The sequence below is a fragment of the Cyprinodon variegatus genome, unplaced genomic scaffold (genome assembly GCF_000732505.1).
Source record: "Cyprinodon variegatus isolate N-32 unplaced genomic scaffold, C_variegatus-1.0 Scaffold1046, whole genome shotgun sequence".
In the NCBI taxonomy this organism is placed as follows: Eukaryota; Metazoa; Chordata; class Actinopteri; order Cyprinodontiformes; family Cyprinodontidae; genus Cyprinodon; species Cyprinodon variegatus.
In genome coordinates, this window is record NW_015151499.1 from 82,115 (window position 1) to 93,013 (window position 10,899).

A 10,899-nucleotide genomic window follows, 5' to 3' on the forward strand; every position below is an offset into this window, starting at 1 on the left:
GCTGCAAACACATGCCTGCTCGGAGCTCGGAGCTCTTTTTAAAGTTATTGCCAAGGAAGGAGGAGGATGGAAAGTGTGGCAAAAGAGAAGAGACAGAAAGCAGAGAAACTGGGAGACTTGGATAATCAGAGCGTTAAAACCAGGCTTTGTCAATCTGTGTGACTGGATGATACCAACAATTTGATCCCTCAAATATTTTGGATCAAACTGGACCTTTTCTTTTATTTTAAAACTTTTCAAATTCCTGTCTCTTTTTGATCACAGCAATGAGAAGAGACCGTTTTCTCTTGGCTGCAGCCCTTGCAGCGCTCTTTTCTGCAGATTTCTACTTCATCCTTCTGCCGAAGCTGCAGAGAAGGAGGCACCCAGAGAGAGATATTTGCTCATGTAGTCCCAACAGCAACCTCAGCCTCCCCACATTGGAGACTCTTGCCACCCCACAACTGTCCAACTGGAGTCATGCACCTCTTCTAGTTGGTCCATCTACCCCTGAACTTGATGATAGAGGCTCCAAGATGCAGAGGCTGTTCTCTCACCCTCTGTACAACATCCAGACTCCAGAGCTGAACCCTGAGGAGAGGCTCCTGCAGGTGGAACAGCTGATCGAGTACTACAAGAGGAAAGTGTCCCACTGGGAAAGGTCAGGTTCTAAAGTACTTTTTAATGAGAGGCATCAAATTTTAAAAGAAAATGATGAAAATATATTGACAATGATAGCCTTTGAAGGAAGGGTAGAAATCTTCCAGCTCAGTAGTATGTGTTGGTGCATTCTGTGGTTGAAAGTCAAGGTCAGTGGCAGAGCAGTCAAGCACATCCACAGCACTTTGCAACACATAAACAGAAGTTTAAAGACACACACATCCCTGAGAAGTGCAGACTCCCAACTCCTGATCGCAAGAGTGTTTTAGTCAACAATTCATTTATCACAGTTGAAGTCATTCTACTCTTCTGGAAACTCGCTTAGCATTTTTGTTTATTCATATGCTACCTCTAAGATGCAGATTTTCAGCTCTTTTATGAAAAAACTCATGTTACAGCCACAAACCTCAAGGAAGTTATGGTTATAAACCACTATAGAACTGAGATGGAGTACTTGTTTTCTGTCTGTTTTTCACATTAAATCTGAGACAATTCCCTTATTTAGATGAGCCAACATAAGAACCTGTTCAGGACCTTTGAGATGTCAGGGCAAAAACTCTATGGCAGGGAAGGATAGGTGAGCTTTATTCTGCACTGGAGAAAAGCAAGATTAGGACCTTCTTTTAAATCAGGCTAAGGTTGAAGAGTTTGATGCATTAAAATCCCATAGCGCTCCTCTGGATAAGCTTTTAGGACACTAGGATGGACGCCATCTCAACCTGCACCCTTGTGCCAGTTCAGCCTCTCCAGCAGCCGCTTCATCTGACCTTTAGAGACGGACAGGTTAGAGGGGAAACTAAAGAAAGCACTGAAAACACCCGATAAGGCTGAAGACAAAGATGAAAAGAGGAATGGTCTACACCTGAGTTTGGATATAAACACCTCAAACCTGTCAGGGATGTTATGGCTCAGAGTGAAGGGGGAGTTTGTTTGGCAGGAGAGGTGCATGATGAGCTTTTTATGGGGCGGGCGTTTAGGACAGAAACTAAGACACTGAAGTTTTTTTATGTTTAGGTTATTTTCTCAGCCCAAACATTTCTGATCATTCTTCTGCTGAAGCCTTCGATCTTGATTATTCTTGACAACAAACCTCTGACTATGTTATGCTGGAGCTTGTCCCTGCTATCTGATCTTGACTTCTAATCATGCTTTTGTGTTTCTACCCAATAATTGCCCCAGAACAAGCATTTTTTATCATAACCAGAGCCCTTATATGAATTTGCAATACATTGTCCTGGTGCAGATGTGTGCAGCAGCTGGCATACTTGAAAGTTTGGATATGTAGCAGAGAGGAAGCTGAGCAATATTATTGCACACAAATAGAAATTTGAAGTCAAGCAACAACTGAGCTGATGGCATCACATGCAGTGTCTGTAGAAGCTCCGGTGAAATGTAAGCAATTGCTAAAATAATATTAGTGCATTAAATCTTGTTGATATGCAGTATCATCCACCTAGTTTGCTTTTGCTACTCTTCTAAATCTCTAATTACCTGTGCAGATAGAAGGCCTCATGGAAAGATATTGTGTTCCAGGGAAGGATCATGGAGGCACATTTGGTACATAGGCTGGATGCTTGTTAGTGTTTGAGGTTAGTCTATTTTATTGGCCAAATAGCAGACATTGCACATTTTGATCAGTGGAGATCTATTGACCTTCCTTCTTCTCTCTTCTTTGATCCTACACTGTAACCTTTTCAACTCATCTGAGATTTATTTAAGCTTTTGATGAGTTTTTAAGGCATGCCAGGTTGTTAACACTCTTTTCCTATGGTTGAACAACTGTTTAAACATTAAAAAGTAACAGGAAAATACTTCCAGCAGCCCAGCATTCCAAAGCCAGATGCTCCAGTTCCTAAATTAAATTCTTCAAGGATTCCCTTGCATTCAGCTCAACCCAGCACCACATTAACTCTAACCTGCCTCTCTGTCTCTGCTGAAGGAAAGCAATCATGTAGCCTGATGCCGCCATGTCTGTTGGTGCACATTCTATGTTCAGGTTTATGTCCAACATTTTGCTTTCAGGCCACAAAGTTTAAACTGGGTCTTGTGTATCCAAATCACCTTCTTCAGGTAAAAATGTCCATATAGTATAGAAACCAGTATGGAGCCTTTTTCAAGCATGCATTTAACAGGAGAAGCAACCCTCCACTCTATGTGTTCATCACTTGTCAGTTATCTTGTTTACCCATCAGCTCGCTTGCTGACTGAGCTGGGTAGGTTGACCTGCAAACAAGCTCACATTTTAGCCCTTTGCCCCAATATATCAGTTTGTTTTAAAATGGAGTTTGTTCGTCTGTCTAACTTGTCGCGGTCACCTGAACCATGTTTTACCCCTTTGACCATCGATATTGTCACTGCATGGTTCAGATGACCTTTTCCTAGAGCTTAAGGTAATAAAAACAATAGAGCACATTTCACACTTGAAAATATTGCATCTAATAACTGTCAGTTAATTCCACCTTTTGTAGGTATCAGAAATGTCTAATGATGTGTCCTCCAGGTCCTATTTAACCTTTGTTGACTGTTTGGCTCTGCACAGACGTAAGAAACTCCACGAAGAGGCAGCTTCTCTGGCAAACATCTCTTTCATGGAGCAAAAGATGACTTATGACCCTGATGCCAGCTGGCTGAAGTTCCACCTGGGAATAAACCGCTATGCTCTGTATTCCCGGGATGACCCTGCCATCCTCCAGCTTCTCAGTGATATGAAGAATATGACGATCGTCAGTGCAGGTAAAGGGATATTAAAACATACCTTCAGGCAGGGAATATGCCCAAAACATAAGCTTGTATGAACTGCAAAAGATGAGAGACCACGAAGGAAGAAGGTGAATCAAAAAGTTGACATTCATCTAAGGTAAAGTATCTAATAAATATATGAGCAGACTTGTTAATCTAATTTTAGTTAAACTTAAAGTGTAACTGCAACTTAATAAAGTCCATGGTTTAGGTTTGACAGATTTGCTTCTTTCATTGAACTTTAATTGAGAAATAGTTTTGTGTAAATTGCTGAAATTAAACTGAATAGAGTAAGGTAACTTCAAAGAAGAGCTCAGAGGAGCAGAGGAGCCCTATCTCCATGAAGATGAGATAAGGGGTAACCGCAAGGAGATTTTGTGGGTCAAGCTGTGTATCAAAATGGAGTCATGTTTTAGTATGTCCATGCGAGCCCTCTTCTTTCAAATATAATGCTGTAGCTTAACCTACGTCATTGCTACGCTGCTGGGTTTACATCGCATTAATCGTGTGCAGATGCTCAGTGTTTCTTTCAGGGTGTGGTTCTGTCACAGCGCCACCAAAGGGCCTGGCATGCATATTACAACTTTTTGATCACTGGTGTTCACACGCCAATTATGAAATATATCCTATTTTTCTTTGTGTGGACTAGGCCTAGGCCATTGTGTTTAGTTTAACTGAGAGTCAGACCAGCACTTTCAGGCCTGAGCTACTTGTTTTTTCTTTGTGTATCTTAAATCAGTTTGTTGTCAATAAAAATATCCAGTTTGGACCAGAAATGCTTCTGCAGGTCAGCGTGCCACACTTAGAGATGCCTGAAATGCAGGGCCTTTCTCTAAAACAGAGGTTTTATTTTCTTCTCTCCAGAGCTCCATATCATACTGACTCCTTTAGATATCTGATGCTCAAGGACTGCTTTATCTTCTTGCCTACTGTTTTTTTTATGACATCTTCTGTTGTAAAAAAGCTATTTAAATGGAGAGCAGAGCATGCAGACCAGGAAATGGATTTGACTGTATCTTTGTCTGTCCTCATTCCTTAAAGTATTAATTAATAAATTAATGTGCCTCTTATCAAGATTTTCACAAATTTCCTTTAAATGAAAAATTATTTAAAAATTTCAGATTTAATTTAATTTTACTTTAACAAGTGGTAAAATAGGGCTTATCAAGTCAGATGAGAATGATGAATAAACATTGGTTTGGGAGATAAATGTGTTCTTAGGGGGATGAATGAGAAGGGGTGGCAAACATGTGAAGAAAAAGTGGGATGAAAGGTTGTAAAGAGGAAGAGCAGAATAACTGGGATAACAAAAACAGGTTGTAAAGAAGGACAATAACGATGAGAGAGATTTAAATGTCGGTAGAGTGGGAGGAATGGGATGAAAATTGGATATAAAAAGGGATGAAGAGGATGGATGTAATGAACAATGTAAAGATGGATGAGGAGGATAAGTTGGCGGTGAAGTGATTATAAAAAGAGAACATGAAGAACATGAAGCAGGGTTGCACAGAGGAAGAGCAGAGATGAGATAAGGATGAAAGAGGGAGACAGTGCCATGGTCAGCCATCTGTCAACCATGTATTAAAATGTTTGAGGCATTAACTTACTCTAAACCAAATCAACTATTAACATTATTTCTGTTTTAGTATAAAAACTATATATGTATTTTCTTTTTTTACATTATAAAGTGTGTTTTTACATTAGATTGCATCATATCCTTCATATCATATAATATCATTCCTACAATTATTTGCTGAAAGTTGAGCTCCACTGTTTTTACTCTTACAGACTACACCCAAGATGAGAAAGCTCTAAAAGGTGCATGTGATTGTACTCAAGGTATGTTCAGCCTATCACTGCTTCTAATGATATTTGCTTTATTCATGTTTTAAATGGTGTCCGCCTTCTTATTTTTCTCCATATTAAGTTATGGAACTGAATTCAACTAATTCTCATTTTCACCATTGTTTTCCATTTGCCTCTCCTGCATCTGGCACAAACACACGGCTTCCTTTGTAATACCCCGTATGGATTTTTATATGTCAAAACAATTCAGATTTGAAAACAGCAGACATTAGTTTGTGCTCAGAGGCCGAGACATAATGCTCAAACCTTTGCACACCATCCAGGCTTTCATCTGCTACTTCTCCTCTGAGAAGCTGGTGATATAAAGATAGTTAGAGCTCTAAGGGAATTTGCAAGTCACCTGTGAAAGCTGTTTTCTTCCAGTCAGCTGGAAATGCTACCATCACAATGGAAAAAAGTCCATTCTCACAGTGTTTTTGTCTCATTTTTGTTGCGCCAGACCAGCGTCCCTGCACAATAAAGTGGGCAACCACAGAAACCGACTCACTTCCAAGGAAAAATAAACACAAGGAACAATTTGCAGATATAGTTTAAATTTGAGCTACAATTTAAATTCTTGTTATTTTAGGCCTAAACTTGGACACAGTTCATCAACTGCAGCTGCCCATAGAGTATGACTCCCCATTGACTCTTTTCCAGAAATGTTTTGATTGTAAACTCTGGAGGATTGTTAACTAATAATACCCTGGAGTTTCATGGTGCACAGCATGTGGTTTGTCGGGTCTTACTGCTGAGACTGTAATATACGGGCAGACAGAGCTGCTGAGAAGGAGCTGGATGAACCAACCCCAACTGACTTCATCACACAGGAGGGGCAGAACAATTATTTCCAGACTTTGCATTAGTTTTAGGGAGATTAAGCCAGGAAACATGCAAAGGCAAAAATATCTACCAAACAACTTGCTTGAAGCTTTTATACAGAGTAAAGTTGTGTTTGGAGTTAAGAAACTCAAGGGGTTTTTCCTGGTTTAGATTAAAACCTCAAAAATCAAACAACGCCCATTCCTGTCTTACTTACCGTTTCTCCGTGTCAGTTCTTGTTGAATAGTCTATGAGAGAAAGGAATTGTCCCATCAGGGGTTTCCTGTTTTGTTTTATAATTTTTGTTCCAATCAAAGAACTGAGATCATTAAACCAACTGATTTGACTCTTTTTTTCCCCCATTGGTTTCAATGTCTTTTGCACTTAAATCAAACCATTTTTTAAATGTGCTTATTCAGGGTATTTTGAATGCTATTAACATTGATCATAACATGGATTATGAAAAAAGCCTAAACTCAGGATATCTGTAAGGAAGCACATTATATTCCATAACGAACACATCTCCTTTCTGTCTTTCTGGCAGTGGTTAAACCAAGTGGACATCACCTGAAGCTGGCTTTGAAGATGCGTAACTTTGGCAAAGCAATGTTTAAACCAATGAGGTGAGAAACTTTTCCCCACCAGAGGAATGGTGAGGTACTTACATGATGAAATAGCCCTGCATGTAAAGTCTGCATTTACAGTAAGGGTTTTTTCAGGTGTGGCTGGTCTCTCTATAAATCACAGCAAAGACTGTGAAGCCATGCTCTTACTTCATTTATATTTGGCAGAATTATCCAGTAGCCTGAGGAAATGTCAGTATTTATCTTCTTGATTACACACTTTAGAGTAATATAAGTGACATTTTTGTTTAGTACATGTCTATGTGTGTATATGTCTACATTCAGGCAGCAGAGAGATGAGGAAACTCCAGAGGACTTCTTCTACTTTGTTGACTTCCAGAGACACAATGCAGAGATCGCTGCGTTTCACCTAGACAGGTGAAGACAAACCATGCTTCTATCACATATATAGAAAGATTTAGAATGAGAGAGCTCTGTATTTTGCTTAATCATAGGAACACTTCATTTGTGAATTGAGTTTAACTTTTGTTTTTGACAAAATACTTGTTTTCCATCAGAATTTACAAAAAATACTTGAAAAATCCTGCAGTGTGACTACCAGGATTATTTTTTTCATTTTGTCTCTTAAAGTTATACGTATAGTGGAGGATATTCTTTTTGAGGATGGATCATCAAAATAAGTGGTCCTCCTCATTGTCAATCATTCCTGGTGATATGTTTACGTAAGGCCGTCCTAGATGCTCGTCCCCATTTTCACTTACCGGTGGTGAGTCTGACATCATGGAAAAAATGCAAATCTTCTTTTGGAAAGTATGCTTAGCATGCTCGATGGGCTCCTACATGCTCTTGCACATATTTATTAGGGTACAGGGTTGTGCATGTGCAGTTCTTTGTGTTTTACAGTTGAGAGGGTGGGTCTTTTCAAAAATTCGTGAACATCCTCCACTATACCTTTAAAATGGACATGTCTCTCATTAAAGTAGCATAATCTGCACAATCAGTGTCTGACTAGAAACCTTTCTATCCCACTGCGTGTGTATCTGTATTAGGGTTGTCACGATACTAAACTTTTCAACTCGATACCGATACTAAGGAAAATATTCGATACTCTATACCATTTTCGATACCACAAGGATAAAAACGACTCCAAAATTCTACAGAAATATTTTCATTAATAAATAAAATACAATAAATAAATNGGATCATCAAAATAAGTGGTCCTCCTCATTGTCAATCATTCCTGGTGATATGTTTACGTAAGGCCGTCCTAGATGCTCGTCCCCATTTTCACTTACCGGTGGTGAGTCTGACATCATGGAAAAAATGCAAATCTTCTTTTGGAAAGTATGCTTAGCATGCTCGATGGGCTCCTACATGCTCTTGCACATGTTTATTAGGGTACAGGGTTGTGCATGTGCAGTTCTTTGTGTTTTACAGTTGAGAGGGTGGGTCTTTTCAAAAATTCACGAACATCCTCTACTATACCTTTAAAGTGGACCTATCTCTCATCAAAGTAGCATAATCTGCACAATCAGTGTCTGACTAGAAACCTTTCTATCCCACTGTGTGTGTAACTGTATATATAGCTATGTTTTTGTTACCCTGTGGGGACATTTTTCCCAGAAATATGCTAATTTTTGGGGATTACCTTTCTGGTTCTTGTTGGGACGATCAGCTGTTCCCTATGACAAGTTCTCTTCTTGGAGTGGGGGTAAGGTTCAGGGCAAAGGTGTGAATTGAGTATAGGTTAGGCTTAGGGTTTGGAATGGGTTACTAATGCTTAGGGTTAGGCCATAGAAATGAATGCAAAATGAATGGTAGCCAATGAAAAATCCCCACAAGGATAGTGAGACACAACATTTTTTCCTGCTTATAACTCATTTGGTTTGAACAAAAATGAATCACTACTGTCCAGTACAGCCCACCTGATGATAGGTGCGGCGAGAAAGTCACAATCGTGTTACTCACTACACCTCTTTGTGGTTAAAACATTATGGCAAATGGGATCCATATATGGAATGACATGTATTGAATTAAGTTACACTAAACTCAAACATAAAGTATGTTTTGTGTACTTTGACTAGTGAAATACATTCTAAACTTCCTACTGCGATTAAGAAAAGCGTTAAATTGTCCAGCTTTGGTCGTGTGAGGATTATCAGGATTCTGTTATTGAAAAAGAAATAATCAAATGAAGTCAGCCTTATCGAACAGTTTTTATTTTTAAAAGGAGGTCCATCTTACTGACAGGTGTGTGATGGCAAGCCACCCAACTAGCATTGTTTATTTTGTTTTTTAAGCACAATGACTAAGACAACCAATGACAACATAAGCTTGAATACAAAGGCTGAAATATCAGCCTCTGCATGGCTCACAGTAGGTGCACAGTCCCCACAAGTATGGGGGAACCTTTAAACAACGTAGAGTGGGGCACAAACCTCCCACTGGACACACAATTAAGTATAAATAAATGTGTTGGGGCCATTTGAGAGGTGCTATTTGGAGTTTTTAAAGATCTCAGGCTATGATGTCCTGGATGATGAGCTAGATTCCATATATCAATAACAGCAATTGTTTGTCATACAATATTTAAAGACATATATTGATATATAGCTAAATATTTTTAACACCACACCGAGGTGCTGTCTGGACTTTTGTTAAACTTATTATGTATATAGACCTTTATTTTTCACCTTTTAAACAGCAATCTAGCTTCTGTTAAAGCTAGCTTCTTGCTAAATAAGAAGCTAGCTTCTTGCAAAATAACAAAATAGCTGAAGTCCTCAGCAGAAGGACCATGATTTTGAGCCTGTTGGTTTGCTGATACCTGTATTTAACTTAAAACCAAGCTGATACCACAGCAAATCAGACGCAAACACGTTTAAAAGAAATAATCCTCCTCCCTGCAACTGTTTATTTAGCTTCCAAAAAAGATTGCTACATTTCATCACAGCCCAGGCTTTCCCAACTTGCTGATCAGTATAAACCTCAGAGTTTTGATGCAGACACACACACATCTTTAAATGGCTACACTCTAAGCTGAAGTGGGATGATTCATTCTGAAATACAGTCATCTGATGGAGACGGTGTAATTAAGAAGCCACAGGCAGTGATAGGTCATGGCTTCTCCACACGAGACAGAAAACAACATGAGCGGCACGTCACCTACAGAAACAATTACTCTAACAGCCACAAATATGTTGGAGTTTAAAAATATCAAAGTTTCATAAAGAGTAGTTTTCTCCTTTTTGCATGCTTAATAGCTTTATTCAACATGCCTACTTTCTGAATCAGAGGTGGTGTGCCGAATCGCTTTGTTGTGTCTGACTTGGCTGTCCGCTCTCATCATTATCACTTGCAATGAGGGGTTGGGGAATGCCAGCAATTTTAGAAACAGCTATTCAGCTTCACACCCTTGATTGTTTGATTACTGTTTGTGAGGCTTGAGTGAAATATGGCCCCTACAGAGTTTCTATGTTGTTGATATTTTATGTGGGCAGAGCCAGCCATACCGCGCTGCACTGCTGCATTTTTGATAAAAACAAAAAGACTAAAAAACTGATCAGAACCAATTCAGAAGTAAAGCCACCGTTATCTTGAAGTTAACAAACACAGGTGTCTGCAGGAACTGCTGCAACTTTAAAGAAATGCTTGGATGTTCTTTATTATTTATTACTAGCTCAACAGAGTTTTAATTTTACACTTAGTAAAATATTGCAAGCTCAGTCACATTAGATAGAGAGGATTTATAAATGTCCAAATTCAAGTATCCCCACATGTCCTCCTAATTTAAAAAACAGTGATTAGGCCATTTTATCACATTGATACGTTGTGACCCAAACCAATGGTTTCCAAACTTTTCCATGCTGGCACTCCCTATGCAGCATTAATGTTTGGTTAGGGACCCCATCCCCAACTCTTCCCCCATCTGGTAAACAAACAGACAATGCTAATAAATATGTAAAAATCATTATTCATATTCATTTATTATTACCTTTGTTTAGCATAAGAATATTAACTAACATTTTTCAACATTGTATAATATCTACACCCATGTTGATAAAAACAGAACAAAATAGATCAAACCTCTGAAGTTAAGTGCAGTGGGAGGGCTGGCATTTCACTACCATATAAATGTCATTGTAGGCTAGTAAAGTGCTCTGCTTTTTACTTTACTCTGAGTATCTTTGAAGTTAAAAAAGCCAGAATCGAAATAGTATGTTTGAAATATTTACGGATAAGGATAATATTTACATATTATATATATATA

General features: G+C 38.8%; 1 protein-coding gene across 1 annotated transcript in view; it reads left to right on the forward strand.

Moving 5' to 3' along the window:
- Positions 1-266: 266 nt before the first annotated feature.
- Positions 267-10,899, forward strand: part of fam20a (family with sequence similarity 20 member A) — a 17,592-nt gene continuing 6,959 nt past the window's right edge. The window contains exons 1-5 of the mRNA XM_015399782.1: positions 267-640; positions 3,179-3,372; positions 5,167-5,217; positions 6,590-6,668; positions 6,954-7,046. Coding sequence (XP_015255268.1) covers positions 267-640; positions 3,179-3,372; positions 5,167-5,217; positions 6,590-6,668; positions 6,954-7,046 — 791 coding nt within the window. The remainder of the gene's footprint in view (positions 641-3,178; positions 3,373-5,166; positions 5,218-6,589; positions 6,669-6,953; positions 7,047-10,899) is intronic.